The sequence below is a fragment of the Natator depressus genome, chromosome 20 (genome assembly GCF_965152275.1).
Source record: "Natator depressus isolate rNatDep1 chromosome 20, rNatDep2.hap1, whole genome shotgun sequence".
Classification (NCBI taxonomy): Eukaryota; Metazoa; Chordata; order Testudines; family Cheloniidae; genus Natator; species Natator depressus.
Genome location: NC_134253.1, coordinates 2079889 through 2096411, shown reverse-complemented (window position 1 = coordinate 2096411; position 16523 = coordinate 2079889). Strand labels below are relative to the sequence as shown.

At 62.2% G+C, this 16523-nt stretch overlaps 2 protein-coding genes across 2 annotated transcripts; both read left to right on the top strand.

Moving 5' to 3' along the window:
• The first annotated feature begins 220 nt into the window (after positions 1-220).
• Positions 221-3767, top strand: PYM1 (PYM homolog 1, exon junction complex associated factor). The gene is made up of 3 exons (XM_074935538.1): positions 221-297; positions 1205-1292; positions 3251-3767. Exons 1-3 carry the CDS (start codon positions 267-269, stop codon positions 3765-3767), a joined length of 636 nt encoding a protein of 211 aa, XP_074791639.1. The 5' UTR covers positions 221-266.
• A 7032-nt stretch (positions 3768-10799) lies between these two features.
• MMP19 (matrix metallopeptidase 19) lies at positions 10800-16409 on the top strand. The gene is made up of 9 exons (XM_074935046.1): positions 10800-11039; positions 12211-12299; positions 12598-12728; positions 13212-13427; positions 13606-13851; positions 14138-14260; positions 15012-15176; positions 15342-15469; positions 16124-16409. The coding sequence occupies exons 1-9, from the start codon at positions 10947-10949 to the stop codon at positions 16358-16360; spliced, it is 1428 nt and encodes a 475-aa protein (XP_074791147.1). The 5' UTR covers positions 10800-10946; the 3' UTR covers positions 16361-16409.
• The last annotated feature ends 114 nt before the right edge of the window (positions 16410-16523 follow it).

Below are 16523 nucleotides of genomic sequence, written 5' to 3'. Positions count from 1 at the left end.
GGGGCAGGGTTTGAACCCGGAACCCCTCCCGCCCCCCAGATGTCCCTCTGGAGGCCTGTGTCCCACGTGACTCTGTGTGTGTGTGGGGGGGGGGTCGCTTAGCCTGAGCCCCAAAGGATTCTGGGAAATGTCTCCCCACCCCTTCGAGCCCTCTGGCGGTCGGTGTCTCTTTAAAAACAAGATGGCCCCCGGCCCGGCTGCCCCCGCCCGCCACGCCCCTTCCGGGGGGCGGGGCAGAGTGGCCGGAAGTGGGTCGCGTTTCCAAGATGGCGACTCCCTATGTGACTGACGAGACCGGTGAGTGCGGAAACCGCTTCCGGGAGGGGGGAGCCCCCCCCCGCTCCGGCCTCACCTCCCCCCCCGGGCCCCTCCCCCCAGCTCCGGCCTCATCCCTCCCCAGCTCCTCCCCCCACGCCATGGCCCCTCCCCCCCTCCCCCGCCTGGGCCGCATCCCCCCGCCCTCCTGCCCCCAGCTCCCCCTCCCCCCCGCCCGCATCCCCCCCATCCTGCCCCTTGTCCCCCCCCGTGCCTTGGTGTCGTGCAGCCCCCCACCTTGTCCCCTGCCCCCCTTAACCAGTCACGTGTCTGTGCGCCCCCCCCTTCAGCCTCACTCAGGATCGCGCTGGGCTGTTTCCTCCCTGTGGCCCCCCCGCCCCGAGAAGCCCCATCCCGGTCCGTGGCCTGGGGGGCTGCGCTGGTGGAGGGGCCGCGGGGCAGGCCCTGGGGGTAGGAAGCCCCCTTCCCCTGCGGTAGGACGCGGCTCCCGGACGGCCCCATCGACCCGGCCGCACTGGCGCAGCCTTAGACTGACCCTTCGGAGACCTGACTCCTTGGGTGACCTAATTCCCTCCCCTGCCCTGTGCCTCGGTTTCCCCATCCGAGGCGCAGCCTTAGACTGACCCTTCGGAGACCTGACTCCTTGGGTGACCTAATTCCCTCCCCTGCCCTGTGCCTCGGTTTCCCCATCCGAGGGTCCAGTGCTGACCAGGGCGCGTGGCGGGGAGGAGCTGGTTTTCAGGTTGTCTGTAAACTGTCTGAACATTGCCAGAGAGACAAGGTGGGGGAGGTGACCTCTTTTATTGGACGGGGGCTCTTGGTTGGCCGTGTCTTACTGAGCAGCCTTTAGGTGAATATTGAAATCACTTTTTCCCTTCCCCCTCTTTAAAATATCCCATCACAGACAAAGATGCTTGTAACGTTTCAGGGAAGTACATTGCCTCCACACAGCGCCCTGATGGGACCTGGAGGAAGCAGAGGAGGGCCTCTGGGATCTCTTGTATGGCCCATAGTGGGTGGGCTGTTACACAGTCCAACTCCTCACGTCTGGAAACCTCGACAGCTCCTAATGCTGTGAGATTATCTGCTTCTACAGCACCAAATGTGTGGCTGGAGCTTCAGCCCATTCGGCGGACAGGTAGCCTGCTTCCTCAGCTGGGCTACCCAAGAAAGTGGCACTGGTTTCACTTAAGGTGTGATGTTAAGCTGGTGCGAACTGTTGTGCGTGCACTCTTTTGGATTCGGAGCGGTTTCTTTTGGTTTAGCTTAACCCTGTTCTTAAAGGCCATAAACTAACCTGAAGAAAGCCAGTCTCTCTGCAATAACTGTCCCCATGGGTTTGCACTGGTATAGGTTAAACTGCTACAGTTTTTGCATGTAGGCCTGAGACCCCTCCTTCCTTCAGCTGGCTTCCCTTTAGGGTAACGGCACATCTTACCATTGTCAGTCCTCTCCCAGTCCACCTCTTAGCTGGGTGCAGCGTGACGAGCCAGGCAGTTGTACATTTGGGGCCTGCTCACTGCTTGGGGTTGCTTTCCCCCAAGGATCCATGGGAGGCTTTGTGGCCGAGTTTGAAACACGTCCTTTAAAAAGAGAGGAGAGCTCAGTGCTCCACAGGCCAGACTAGGTGATCCCAAGGGTGTCTCTGGCTTTAAATCTATGAATTCTCTTCATTCCCTAATGCAAGCCAGGCATTCCTGTCAGCCCCTGGAGTGCTGATCCCAGCTCTTCTCACGTGGCAGAGCATGTTCAGTGAGCTCCCAGGGCATCTGGCTTGGCTTCAGAATTCCCATGTCCCCAGACAGGTAATTAGTGAGCTCGAATGGGGGTTGGGCTTAGCATGGTGCTGTGGATCTACGTCGGCCCCCATGGGGGCTCATCGACTCTCAAACATGGGACGTGGCTCCCACTCCTCGCTATAACCCAAGGCCAATTGGCTGTCAACTTTCTAGGCTTCCAGATTGGGCCACAAAGTTTTGGGAATGTGGCCATTCGTTGGAGTTGAACCTGCCATCTCCAAACCCTTTGGGGAATACTAAAGATGGCCTCCCTGACCCCGTCTCTCGAGGCCTTGCCCTGCCTCAGAGGGAGTCTCTGCATTAGGAATCTTGTGAGGTGTTTTCAGCATGCTAGTGCTGTACTTACACACCAAACATCCTCGCACTGGCCCAGCGTGAGTTGATCTGAGAGGGGCCACAGGGCAGCAAACCTCCTGTCTCCCATTGGGCCACATCTATTAGGAACGGTGAAACAGAGAGGCTGTCCCATGTTTCCAAATCAAGCCCCTTGAAAATCCCCCCCCCCCCCCCCAGCCCAGCGCCCCCTCGGCTGTAATGATTTATAACCATGTGTATGTACTGTTGGGTTACATCGTGAGATCTGAGTCTTTTTTCAGGTGCCTGACCAACTTTGACCCCTTCTTATACCATAAGATGTAACCTGGCGGTATGTATTAACTCCCCTTATAAATCATTCTGGTGGGTGGCTTCGGCAGGGCTCCGGATGGGTCCTGCCTGCGAGGATAACCTCAGCTGGCATTGCTAGTCTCAGGCATAGAGCTCAGGTACTCACAAACAGTGCTCAAATCCTGTAATGTTCGAAGTGTGTCTGTTCCATGGAGGCTCACTCCTCAGGTCCTGGGCGTCTCCTCCCGCCCTGAGGGTGGTGGCCAAGTGCTGTGATTCCTTTGCCCTTTAGAGTTCTCACTCAGTGATGCTGCTGTCCTGTGGGGCCTGAAGAGTGGGGCTGAGCGCTCATGACTCATTGGGTGGTGATTGGACCAGTGGGTTCTCAGCACCTCTTGCGGTGGGCTGGATCTGCAGGGGCATGGCCTTGCGGCTCTGGGTGTGTCCAAAGCGCCGCTGCAATGGGATTAGAGAGCGTTGGAGCTGATGGCCGCCACATGTACCAGCTGGCTGGCTCCTGTTCTTTGTGTGTGGGAGAGGAAAGTCCTGATGGATTTTGTTCTGTGCAGGTATGAGAATAAGTATGTGAAGTTTTTCAAAAGCAAACCAGACCTGCCCCCTGGTCTGAGCCCCGAGGCCAACGTGCAGCCAGGCAAGCAGGCTGCCAAGGCAGAGAGCGGTGAGACAGGACTGTCCAAGACAGCCAAGAGGAACTTGAAACGTAAGGAGAAGAGGAAGCAGCAGCAGGAGAAAGGGGAGAGGGAGACAGACGAACTGATCCAGTCGCTGGAGAAGGCCACCCTCTCGGGGGGCAGCAGCAGGGACAGGCCCCCCCCAGGGGATGGTAAGTCGGCCCCACGGCAGCAGCAGGCCTGCGGCGGAAAGGCCCTGGGGGACGGGGACTCCTCAGCCTCTGAGAAAACAAAGAAGATGAAAAACCTGCAAAAGAAGCTGCGGCAGGTGGAGGAGCTGCAGCGGCGGCTGGACTCCGGGGAAATAAAGCAGCTGACGGCAGAGCAGCTGGAGAAGCTGGCGCGGCGGAAGGCCTTGGAGGAGGAGCTGGAGGACCTGGAGCTGGGTTTGTAGGGGGTGGGGGGCGGGCCGGGGGGGAGACTCTGACCCAGACTCGGTGCACGCAGGGTGAATGAGTTCTGCCAGCTGTGCTGACCAGAGCCCCAGCTGCCCCGCTGGTCTCTGCTGGGTTTTTGGTTGGGTGCTGCCCGGTTTTTAAGAACAATTTTCCCAGCTATCGATGTTAGAAACTCGAGAACTCTTCACGCACCTCTCTCCTTTTCCATTGTTTTATTTGGGGGGTGGGGGGAGGGAAGGCTGGGGATGTTGTTGGGATGGGGTGGGCGGGGCTAGCACCCCATGGCTGTTTCCCCAGCCCCGTAGGATTCCCAGGTCCTCAGTGTTCTGTGTTCCAGCCACTCACTCCTCCTTTGATTTTTAAAAATGACGCAATAATAAAATTGCAGCAGTGACCTCGGCGTCTGGGATTTTGTTTTGCCTTCAAGCCAAGCTGCCTTCGGGCCCTTGCAGAGTCTCACCGGCTTCTCTGGAGAGTCTGTGCTCTGCGTGCTGGAGGGAAAGCTGAGGCGCGCGCCCCTCCCTCAGGAGAACACACCCATCCTCCCCACTTCAGCCCCACAGTGTGGTAAAGGCCTACCCAGAATGCATGGCTACCCAGAGTAGATTGTGTAGGTTTCTGGAATATATGCTTGCTCTGCGTCTTCCATGATCTGATGAGCAGAGAACTAGTAAACAGTTGCTGGCCTTTAACGTATCTTCACCAGCATCTGAGACAGCACCCACTGGAGTGACCCACAGTGGTTGTTTTAGGCTCTCTGCAAACTCGGGAAGGTGCTGCTCCAATTTCTAGATCCAATTTTCCAAGTTTTTTCTGTGCAAGTCTCGCTGCTAGAGCCTCCTATAACTGAAAGAACAGTCGGGGGCTGAGGCTGAAGAACCATCGGGAGCGGGGGCTGACTGCCCCGGCTAGTCCTTAGCGCACCCCTAGGAAGGTGAGCACAGCCCCTCGTGTGTTGGGAGTATATTGGTGTAAGAGTAACTGGCTTGAGAACAGGGACCTGTTCTGCCTGGCACTGGCCACCAGGGGCTCTGTAGGGCCGTCTAGTCCCTCGAGTGTGGTGGGCAGCCCTAGTGCTGCCTGTCCCCCTGCGGCGCGGGCAGGGGGCCTGCGAGAGCGAAATCTGAGCCGCCTCGTCTGGTCGTGCAGTGCGGGCCCGTGGACAGGTTCTGCCAGCCCAGCGTCAGCGGGAGCCAGGAACGCTTGGCCTTAGAGTGCAGGAGGGGGTGGGTGTTGCGTTTTGGGGGGTGCGGGAGGCCAAGCCGCAGTGTAGCGCTGCTGGAGAGGTGCGGGAGTCGGGGGCCTGGGTGGGTGGGTGTGTCCTACTCCTGCCAACACCGAATGAAGCTTTGGATCCCGTTGATTTGTGTCTCTCTTGGGGAGGGAGTTGCGAAGGGCTTTAAACAAAACCCTTCTGGGATTGTTGGTGGCTTCAGCGGGAGCTGAGGGAGCGAGGCCTTGATCCCCTTTGACTGGGCTCTCCAGAACACGGCCCATGGCTCCTGCTCCCCTTCGCCTTGCTCTCAGAAACAGCTGGAGAGTTTTGGCTGAAATTCCCCCAGAGAATTCAGCAGGAGGCAGATGCCGGGCGTGGGAAATTTCAGCTCTAGCTGAAATTTAAAGCTTAGCCAAGTTCTAAGCCATGAAAACAGGGTCTTGTAATGGGAAAGGTTGGAAGACCTTGAGAGGTGGTGCTAATGGACAATGGTGACTGGCCTGGACATGACCCCAGTGCTTAGATCCCCCTGGCATGTTTGTCTCCTCCAATGCCCAGGGCCTGGCAGTGCCTGTCTGCCTTGGGTTTGTGGGGATGCTGGTGGGAGCTCCCGGGGGCAGGTATTCTGTATTGGTGCAGCATGCTGGGCCCCCGATCACCTCTGGGGTGTAAATAATACAGGCCCGAGTCTTCTGCAAGTCACAGCTCTGCCTGCGGCCACCCGCTATTGACCAGCCAACCCCTCTTCAGTTCAGTGCGCAGACTGGTTGTGAGAACAGTTCTGCCACCAGCATCCTTCCCTGCCTGCCTTGCGAACTCGCCGGGGCTGATCGCCCGTGTGCACTCCCACACCGCAGGGCCAGTTTGCTTCAAGAGCAGCTCAGCAGACCCCACGGCATCGGGTCGGCGTCTCCCCTCTGTCTGCTCCTGCCCTGGGGCTGTGATGCGCTGACGCACTCTGGGTTGTTGGTGCAGCCGGGTGTTCAAAGGGCCCAGGCGGGAAGCTCCAGCCCCATTAACAGGCTGTAAGTGGCCTGCAGAGCGTGGCTCAGAATCAGCTTGGCCTGTAGGTCCCACAGAGGCAGCGCGTTAGCACGGCCAAGGAGAGGTGGGGCAGTGGGCGTGGGGTGCCTGGGGGGGGGAGCAGGGTTCTAGTTCCGACTCGGCCTCCAGAGACCTTGGGCAGGTGATTTGGCATTGCCTCAGTTTCCCCAGCTGCACAGTAACACAACAGCTGCTAGAGCGACTCAGAGTCAGGGTCCATCTCGCCCCATATCTCCCAGCAGAAGACCCTGCAGGGGGTAGATGTAGGGACATCTGCCCCCTTGCTCCCCAGCCAGCACTGGGAGAGCAATGGATGGCAAAGGGGGTGGGAACTGTGCAGACCCCGTGGTCTCCGGTGTCCTGGTGTGGGATGAGGGTTGCCAGGGGCAGCAGCCCCCCCTGTGTCTCATGGGAATGATATGTCCCTTGTCCTCCTGACAGATGTCTGAGTCATCCCTCCCTTGCCCTTAACAAGCTGCAGCTGTGGGCCTGGGACAGCAGCCCCCTGTGCATGACCCAGGCTGGCGGGTTTTTGGGTAGTGACTGGTCTTTAGGGCACAGACAGGGTGACTGACTGAAAGCTGCACCGAACACAGCTTGTCTTGCTTGCTGCCATAGCGAGAGGAGCGTGACTAAGCTGGAGAGATGCCAGCGTGACTGGCTTGGGTCTGGTCAGTGTCACCGTGTGGGTGGGCGGGGGGGGGTGTGCAGCGGTGGGGCTGCTCTGCGGGGCCTGGTCAGCGGGAGCGTCTCCTGGGTGCGCAGAGGACACTTTGTTACCAGGGTGGCTGCCTTTTTGGGAAACTGAGGTGCAGAAGGCGGGGGCATGACTTGCCTAAACTCCTGCAGTGAGATAGCAGCAGGTCTGGGAACAGAACCCAGGTGTCCTGGCTCTCACTCTGCCTGTGGTAACCCCTAGACCGCGTGGCTGTGTGGGGCCAAAGCAAGGGGAGAGCAGGATCCTGCCAGGCTTGGCCTGCGGGAGGCTGGGGGTGGCAGAAGTGGCATGAACCCGCCATGGGCTGCGGCCTGGGGCCCACAGCTGTGTAAATACCTGCCCATGTGCCAGCTCCTGCCCCACCTCTAGGGGGCGGAGGGGGGCTCACTAGCTTATTCGGGACTCTTGCTGGCTGTGAGATCGGACTCCTCGCAGAGCCTCTGGGCCGTGAGTAGCCCCGGGCTGGCTCGGAAGCAGACGGTTCTTGGCCTTTCCCCGGGCTATACAGCGGCCGGGGCACACGGCTCCGTTCCACCGCTGAGCTTGGCGCTGGGCATGAAACCCCTCGCTGCGTCTATTCGAGCTGAGCCGGTATCGGTGCGTGGGGTGACCTGATAGCCCCCCCACCCAGTTGGGGGTGGGGAGGGCACAGGCTAGCCCGTTTCCCTGCAGCTCCTTCTGACTGTGGGAACCCGTTAGCATCGTTTTGAGAGTGGGGTCCCTGTGGGTCGGGCGCTGGGCGAACACAGAGACCAGGTCCTGTCCTGGAGAGCTAAAGGCACAGACCCAGGTGGAAATGGGGAAACTGAGGCACAGTGCTGGGAAGGTGACTTGCTAAAGAGCAAGTAGAACACAGGGTCCGGACTCCCACCCTGGCGCTCTAACCACTGGACAGTGGGAGGAAAGCAGCTGAGCGGGTTGGAGCAGGAGCTGGGGCTGGGATACAAAGGCCATGTGTCATCCCCCGGCCAGCTCCCCCTCCAAGCTGCGCTCTCCCGCTCAGTGATACGCCTCCCCCGCCCGGCCTGTTAGCTCTGCCAGACCAGTCATCGCCCGCCTGCAGTTCCTGGCAGTGCTGGCTCACTGACTGCCCCTTGCCCAGCCACTCACCCATGCCAATTGAACCAGCCCAAGGCGGGGGCGAGCCCCAGGGACCTGAATGGCCATGGGGGTATTTGTTCGGCTTTTGTGCTTGAAGGTTAAACTCTTTCCTGGGGGCTAGGCTGGGCTGGCAGATGGCCTGGGGTGGGGTGGCTGGAGGAAGTGCTGCTCAGGGGGATTGGGGGGGAGTTGGGACTCCCAGCTTCTGACCCCAGAGCTGGGGATAGTAGTGGTTAGAGCAGTGGGGGCTGGGTGCCAGAACTCCTGGGTTCTGGCCCTAGCTCTGGGAAGGGAGGGGGCTCGCCTGAGTTAGAGCAGAGCAGGGAGTGGGATTCAGGGCTCCTGCGTTCTGTTTCCTGGAGTGGGGAGGCCTAATGGTTAGAGGGGGGCAGGGCCTGGGCAGATTCAGAGTTAGGACTCTGGGTCCTCAGCATGTTTTGGGGGAGGGGTCTGAACGAGTTCTATCGGGGCGTTTATACTGTATTCTGGAGACCCACTTCAAGCTCCAGCCACTATCTTACCCAAGGTGGCACAGTGAAAGGTCCTGCTCCTCTCTGCCTCAGTTTCCCTCTGGTACGGCCCTCTTTCTCCCACTGTGCCCTGATCCCAATGCTGCGCCCCATCCCTCATTCCCGTTAGCCCCGCAGGGCTGGTGTGGTGCCAGATTCTGATCCCCCTGGCCAGGCTGCATCTCCCTGTCAGCTGGTGATGGCAGGAACCCTGGAGCCGCGCCCTGATGGTTTTCTCAGCTGGGGAGTTGGCAGGAGCCGGCAGCATGGAAAATACCCGTCGTTCAAAATAGCAAATGTGGGGCAGAAGGAGGGAGCTGGGGTGTGGGAGCCGGTGTCCTGGCCCTCCCGCACTGCTGGTCTTCCCTATCTGCCTCCCTACATCCCTCTGCAGCTTCAGCCGGGGTGGGGTTCTGCTTGTCTATGGGCTCGGGCAGCTCTGCTGTGCAGGGGTTAACAGCTGCCACGTTCCACCCCAGAGATGGCTGCATTTCAGTGGTGGAGGAACTGATTGCTATGTGGACTCATTGGCCCTTGTAACTTTTATCATGGCTAGGTCCTGTCCTTAGTCCTATACATATCTAACCCCCTTTAATCCGATGCCTCTGTGCTATCCTGTTGCAGTGAGTTCCCCAGGTTAATTGTCCCATCACACCCCAATTCTTTCCCCCTTTCTGCAGGTGAGTGGAGGGGAAGGGGGGACCCTTGAACTGCCCTGGTGCCCTCCTCAACATGCTGTGAAAGGGGGGGAGCTCTTAGACTCAGGCTGCCCAGCAGCTGGTAGCGTAACGAGCTACCCATTCCCAGGTGTGCGTGTGGGGCTCACATTGCCATGGCTGCGGCTGATTCCCTGGTGCCCGGTCCTGGGGGGAACAGGGTGTGACAAAGTGCAACTGTTCTTAATGTTCTTTCTGAATACGGTGTGGGTGCCTCAGTTTCCCCTATGCATTTCTTAAGTACCTAGGTGGTGGGATAAGGGGGTGCGATTGTTGCAGAGCCCTAGAGGGCCAGTGTGATGGTGTCTGCATAGAGAATGGCCAACATCCTGTCTCCTAGCCACTGATGGCCTGGGGCCCTCCCCTGCAAGGTGCCAACTGAAGGGGTTGGAGAACAAAGAGAGTAGGTGGCCTTCTGGCCTGGGAAAGAGACAAAGGCCGGAGGAGGGGCTGGAGAGTTCAGTTTGGAGCTGGCTGGGGAAAGCAAGCCCTGCCCCCCAAGATGGGCCTGACTGAGGGGTCCTGTTCTCTGCACCTACAAGCTCTGTGTTAGCCCGTGTTCCTGTCGTCTAATAAACCTTCTGTGTTACTGGCTGGCTGAGAGTCCCGTCTGACTGCGGAGTTGGGGGGCAGGACCCTCTGGCTTCCCCAGGACCCCGCCTGGGCGGACTCACTGTGGGAAGCGCAGGGAGGGGCAGAGGAGGCTGAATGCTCCGAGGTCAGATCCAGGAAGGTGGAAGCCGTGGAAGCTTCTTGCCCTGCAGACAGGCTGCTCCCAGAGAGGAGGGTCCCCCAGAGTCCTGCCTGGCTTCGTAGGGAGCAGTTCCAGAGCATCGCCCAGAGACCCCATGACACAGGGGCCGGAGACAGAGAGGGGAGACTGACCACGCTTGTCCCGAGGGATGGGCCCCGGGGCCTTGCTGGGAGCCCTGGTCCTTTGCTGCAGTTCTCCTGGCAGCTGTTCTGAGGGGCAGGTTTGCTGGGCAGGGAGTAAGTCTGCGAGGAGAATGGGCTGCCGCGACCTGGCCGGCGCCCCGGGGCATCAATGGGGCCAGAGCCCAGCTGGCGCAACCCGGCCGGCGCCCCACTGACTTCACCAGCTTTACACCCACTGGGGTCCTGGGGGATGGGTCCCAGCCGGTTCCTAGGGGCACGTTGCAGACCCCCAGCAGCTGACCCCAGTGTTGGGTGTCTGGCTGGGAGCCAGTGGGCTGGAGAGATCCCGGTGGGGGAGGGGCTGGGGCTGTCCCGTCCGGGGGCAGAGGGTTAATTCTACTGGCTTGTTGAACTCCACCTTGCCCCCAGGGTTAGGCCAGGGGGACAGCTGAGAGCATCCCACATGAGTGACCCTGGGCTGGGTCTGGGCAGCATCTTACAGGGAGAGTACACAAGGGGAAACTGAGGCCGGGGGGGGGGGGCATGGTTGTCCCAGGGTCACACAGCAGAGCCAGGATTAGAACCCAGGAGTCCTGTGTCCTACTCTGGTGCCCAAACTGCTCAGGGCAGAGACCGTCCCGTGCTCTGTGTCTGCAGCACCTGGCCTAACGGGCCCTCCGTCCATCCTGCAGACAGGAACCGCCAGCCCGCTGGGGAAGGGGTTAACTGTCCGTCTCCCCCCCCACACCCCAGGGGCTCTGGCCTGCGGTTGCAACATGGTTTAGTTTGGAATGAGTCATCGGGGCTGTTCAAGGTTTATAAACTTGGGAAAGGGGCGGGAGGGCTGGAGAGGAGCGAAGGGCCGCAGGAACCCGGCGTGCAGGAGGGGACGAGGGACAAGGCCCAGAAAGACGGTTTCCAAGGGCTCTGAGGAGTATCTAGTGCCCCCCCTTGGAAACCGCCGTTTGCTGCTGCGGCTGGAGGCTCAGGGGAGGATGACTGGGCTGGAGCTGCTCTGCCAGGTCTGTGCCCTCGCCCTCTTCGCCAGCGCCGCTGCCAGCGACCCCTCGGAGGAGCAGGAAGCCGTGGTGAGTCGGGGCTGGGGCTGGTCTCCTGCCCCGAAGGGAGCGCTGGGGGGACCGGGGATGGGGCGGAATGGTTTGCTGAGCAAAGTGAGAGGCAAGTGCTGAGAAACTGCCCAAGGGAAGCTTTGCCGGTGCTTCCAATCCCCACCCACAGCCCCCTGCTATCCCATTCCTGAGATCCCCCTGCTCTGCCAGTGCCCCTCACTGCCGACCTGCAGTCCCCTGCCATCCCAGCCCAGGACTCCCTGCATGCCCCCGAGCTCTGTCGGTGCCCCTTACTCCTGCCCCGCAGCCCCCTGTTATCCCAGAGCTGGGGCTTGGGATGCTCCCCCAGCTGCTGCTCACACCGACCCTGATCTGACGGTCCCCCAGGGCTCCCCAGCCCAACCCTGCCAGGGTTCCCATGCCAGCCCTGAGACCTCTTCCAATCTGTGCTGAGGTGGGGACTGAGCTGGGGACAGGGGTGACCTACCAGTGCAGGGCCCCCCCACATGCCAGGGGCCTTGCAGCATGGCTGGTCTGTGCCCCTGGGGTCAATGGGACATGGCAGCGAACCCAGGCTGGACACCATGGTTCCTCCCCAGCCGGGTGGCCCTGGGAAGGGGGCCCTGTCCCCGGCTGGGACAGAAGGCCAATCTCACCGCCTGGCCAGGCTCCCCGCTGACGCGCCAAGCAGGCCGTGGGAATTTCCTGTCGGCTTGTTCACCCAGCTGTGCGGGCCACGTAGGCCTGGTGGCCAGGATGCCTGGGTTCTAACCCTGGCTCTGGGAGTGGAGTGAGGTCTAGTGGTTAGAGCAAGGGGACCGGGAGCCAGGACTGCGGGGTTTTGTCCCCGGCTCTGGCACTGACCCAAGGCAAGTCTCTTCCCCCTGCCTCAGTTTCCCCATTTGTATAATGAAGACAATGATCCCACACACACGCTCCGGGGGGCTGTGAACCGTAATTAAGGGGACAGCATTTTGAGCTCCTCAAAGCATGATGGGAAATGCCAGCCCCTAAGTGCCCCAGCATGAGATCACGCAACTCCTCTCCTGCCAGGCCCAGAGCCTGGAGGCGGTGCCGCACCCCTCTGGTCAGGGCCCCGTTTCCCACCTGCGTAGCGATGCCCAGGTCCCTGGTGACCGACGGGGGGGGCAGGAAGTGTCCTGCTGACTCATGTCCCGTCACCCCCCAGCGTTACCTGCGGCAGTTCGGGTATTTGCAGAAGCCGCTGGAGAGGCTGACGGAGGAGTTCACCGACGCCGAGCTGACCGAGGCCATGAGGTAAGGCGGGTGCCAAGCGCCCTAGGAGGGGACAGGGCCGGGCTGGGGCACGTGGGCAGAGCGGGGCCTGGGCATAGCGTGTGCGTGACCAGTGCCACGCTGCCCCCTGCGCGTGCTGCGCCATGTCAGAGAGGGGATGCCACCGGGTGCCCTTGGCTGGGCCATACCCAGATGTTCTTGGCGCCCCCCCCAGCCTGCGCCAGGGGGAACCTGTCTCCTCGAGGCTGCATGTGGAGGTCCCCTTCCCTCGAGCGTCACTGCCCCAGCTGACCCTGCTGTCTGTGCCCCCCACGTCCAGGTCTTTCCAGCTGGTCTCCGAGCTGCCTGCCACCGGCCTCCTGGATGATGCCACCCTGGCGCAGATGAGGCAGCCGCGCTGCGGGGTCGAGGACCCCTTCAACCAGAAAACCCTCAAGTACCTGCTCCTGGGTGAGGGGCGGACGGACTGCGTGTGACCCGATGCCCCCGGTGGGGGTGGGGGGAGCTGAGTGCTGGGCCGCCTGGTGGGGTCGGGGGCACAAGGCGCTCAGCGCCCCATGGTGGGGGGAGTTCTCTGTTCTGCAGACCCTGGAGTCAAATGAGGGGCTTGGGGGTCCAGCTGGGTCTGGCCGGAGCTACTTTAAGGCGTTAGGGTCATGTGGGGTTGGGGTCCAGGTTCCGGCGCTAGGGATGGGCGGGGGTCAAGTCGGCATTACGGGGCTAGGCCCAGAGGTGGAAGTTAGGGGGATGGAGCCAGGATCAGGGTGTCCCTTCGACCCCGAATGCCAGGGCAGTGAGGGGCCGGTGCTCTCCTGCCACCGGGCACTGAGGGCTAGAGGCCGGGTCCCAGCATCCCCTGTGGCCTCGGAAGGGGGCTGGTGGCTCCCACCCCTTCCCCGCTGGCACAGCCGCTCTCCTCCCTCTGCCCCCCAGGCCGCTGGCGCAGGAAGAACCTGACCTACCGGATCTACAGCTCCACGCCGGACATGGCGGCCAGCGCTACCCGCCGGGCCATCCAGGCTGCCTTCCGGTACTGGAGCGACGTGGCCCCGCTGACCTTCCGGGAGGTGCGGCACGGCACAGCCGACATCCGCCTCTCCTTCCACGGTGCCTACTCCTGGACCTGCTCCCGCCCCTTCGACGGACCTGGTACACGGAGCCGCCCGGGGCAGGGGTCGGGGACGGGAGACCTCCCCGTGAGGTGCTGCACCGAGCGGGAGGGGCGCTCCCCCGGCAGGCCGTGCTGCCCGCAGTGTGCGGCAGGGAGCGGGGCGGGGGGCTCCGTCGGGCTGGGGGGGCCGCCCTCATGTCGCGTCTCTGGGCGCAGGGAAGGTGCTGGCTCACGCCGACGTCCCTGAGGAGGGCACGGTGCACTTCGACGAGGACGAGCTGTGGACGGAGGGGACGTACCGCGGTGTCAACTTGCGCATCATTGCGGCCCACGAGATCGGGCACGCCCTGGGCCTGGGCCACTCCCGCTACCCCGCCGCCCTCATGGCCCCCGTCTACAGCGGCTACCGGCCCCACTTCCGCCTGCACTTCGACGACATCGACGGCATCCGGGCCCTGTACGGTGAGGGATGCCGGGATCTCCCCCGCCCCGGTCCTTCCCCCTCCCACACCACTATCCCACTGGCTCTGTTCCCCTCCTCACCCCAAGTCCTGCTGGGCCTGGTATCCCCACCCCCTCTGGTGTTCCACGGGGGACCCCACTCGTCCTTGCCAGGCCCCACCTCCTGCCCCATGTCTCCCCCGGGTCTGGGTCCAGCTCCCCTTCCCCCCATGCCCTCCTGGAGCCCCTTCATCCCCCGCCCGGTCTGTAGTGGGCCAGAATAATCACTGTCTGGTGTTACTTTAAGGCAAAAAGACTCCGGCAGTGACGCTGTCTGGGACCTTGCCGAGCCTATCGCCCACCTCCCCCAGCCTGCCGCCCGCGAAGGTGCCCGACCCCTGCACCGACGGCTTGGACGCCCTGATGTTCGGTGAGCCGGAGGGGCTCTTTTGTGGGGGGATTCCCAACGGGCCATGAAAGAGAAAGAACCGAAGCCCCCTGGATTCTTCAGGGTTGGCACCTGGGGACGGAGACAGATGCCGGGTGTTCGGGGAGGGCTGCCCAGGGAGGGACTGAATTAGACGTGAACATAAAATAATTGAGCCAACGGGCATGGGAACCGGGCCACCCGTTGCCGCCAGCCTGAGCTGAAATGGAGCGTTCGGTGGGATGGGGCCCTGAGCAGGACGAGTGGGTTTATGACCCTTTGGCGAGTGGTGGGGGCCGGGCAGCACCCACCTAAAACTGAGCCTGTGCCCCCTCTGCTCACTGCTGAGGAACTAACGGTCGCCCACCCTGCGCCGTGTCCCTGGTTCCGCGTTCAGCGTGGGCTCAGCCCAGAGCCTGTGTAAACCCCACGCCAGCGGCATGAGCGTTTGCCAGCCCAGCCCCGGGAGCTAAAACGTGTGCGCGAACCAGGGCAGCCCAGCCCCCGTTTGCAGCAGGGCCTGGGGCTGGGCCCCGACTTCTGTGCCATCGTTGCGGGGGCCCCAGGCCGCACCGGCTCAGGGGATGCCGAGTGAGGAAATAGATTTTGGGGCCAATTCACATTGCGACCCATCTCTGTATAAAGACAAGGCGTCATCGCTCCAGGCCGCACAGCCCTCCCCCCAGTGCCCCACATCTGTGAGATTGGGGGCAGCCCATGGGGCATTAACCCTTTGCTCCCCTCTGCCTCCCAGGCCCTTATGAGCAGACCTACGCCTTCAAGGGGGGCTATGTCTGGACCGTGACGGATTTCAGGACTGGCCCCCTGAAGGAGATCCCGGCCCTATGGAAGGGGCTCCCCGAGCGGCTGGACGCGGCCGTGCACTCCCCCCGCACCGGCAGGAGCTACTTCTTCAAAGGTGGGACGAGCCTTGCCAGGGGGTGTCAAAAGGGAGATGGGGGTGTTAGAACCAGTGGGGGATGGGGAAGGGTAGGTTGGGGGGGCTGGCTCCTGCCCCGTGGGCTTATGGGCCCGGCTTTGGGCACCATTCTGCATCGCAGAGACGCCCCCGCTTCTGCCGCAGGTGACAAGGTCTGGCGGTACCGAGGCTTCCAGCTGGACCCCGGCTACCCCAAGGCCCTGACCCGCGTCCCGGCCAAGATCGACGCTGCCTTCTACTGGCCAGTGAACAAGAAGATTTTCCTCTTCAAGGTAGGCGCCGGTGCCCAGGTGCTGCTGGTCTCTCAAGGTCCCCAGCCCGGGTGCCCCCTCCCGCCCCGGCCTCCCCTCTGGCCCCTGAGCCAGGCCGCTCCTCCCGCGGCCCAGGCAACCTCGGCACACTCCGGCTTTAGGACCCAGCAAGCGGAGCCGGCTGGGGCAGGAATTCCCAGCCCCGCCCCTTTGCCCTGCCAGCCCCTTGGGGCAGGGAGCTCCGGGACCGCCTTTCGCCTTGTTCCCATGGTACCCAGCTGCCTCCGTCCTGAGGGCGGGTTGATCCCAGGACAGGAGGACGCTGGTTGGCTGGCAAAGATTCCGACAGGGCGGGCAAAACCAGTCGGCCAATGGCAACGCAGCCCCGCTATTTGCAGGACCACGCCCCTCCTCATGGGCTATATAATAGAGCCTGGGCCCAGAGCATCCTGGGAAGTGTAGTTCACCTCCTGCAGTGGCCATTTCCACGCTGGTCCTGAGGAACTCCCTCCACCCCGCCCCAGCATCCTGCCAGATGCATTCTGGGAGAATCCTTCTGGCACATTGTTGGCTCCAAGCCAGGCGCTGGGCGAAGGGGCCAGGCGGCATGGGGAAGGGGACCTAGCCCTGGAGACCCGAGCCGCCAGCACCCCTCTGCTTTGCCTCCCTGCGCAGGGCACCGGCTACTGGCAGTGGGATGAACTGGCCTGGAGCGACTTCAGCGGCTACCCCCAGAAGATCTCCAAGCTGTTCACCGGGGTGCCCTCCCACCTGGACGCGGCCGTGGCCTGGGAGAACGGCCGGGTCTATTTCTTCCAGGGGGACCAGTACTGGCGGGTCAACACGCAGCTGCGGGTGGAGAAGGGCTACCCGCTGAGCACGGCCGAGCGCTGGATGCACTGCGAGGCCTAGGCGCCCCCTGCGGGATGGGCCCTGGTACCTGGGATCGGGGCCAAGGGGATGGAGAAGAAAAGGGGGGGAGGGGTTTTTAATGGGCCAGAGGCGCCACCTGCAGGCAGCTGGCGGGAACGGCTCAGGGACAGGACATTGCGGGGGATGGGTGCCTTGCCTGGGC

Coding starts and splice junctions, on each gene's coding strand:
- MMP19 (XM_074935046.1), top strand. CDS start 10,947: ATGACTGGGCTGGAGCTGCTCTGCCAGGTCTGTGCCCTCGCCCTCTTC. Junction 12,300..12,597: donor GAGCTGACCGAGGCCATGAG/GTAAGGCGGGTG, acceptor CCCCACGTCCAG/GTCTTTCCAGCTGGTCTCCG. Junction 14,261..15,011: donor CTTGGACGCCCTGATGTTCG/GTGAGCCGGAGG, acceptor TCTGCCTCCCAG/GCCCTTATGAGCAGACCTAC.
- PYM1 (XM_074935538.1), top strand. CDS start 267: ATGGCGACTCCCTATGTGACTGACGAGACCG. Junction 298..1,204: donor CTATGTGACTGACGAGACCG/GTGAGTGCGGAA, acceptor GTAACGTTTCAG/GGAAGTACATTGCCTCCACA. Junction 1,293..3,250: donor TCTTGTATGGCCCATAGTGG/GTGGGCTGTTAC, acceptor TGTTCTGTGCAG/GTATGAGAATAAGTATGTGA.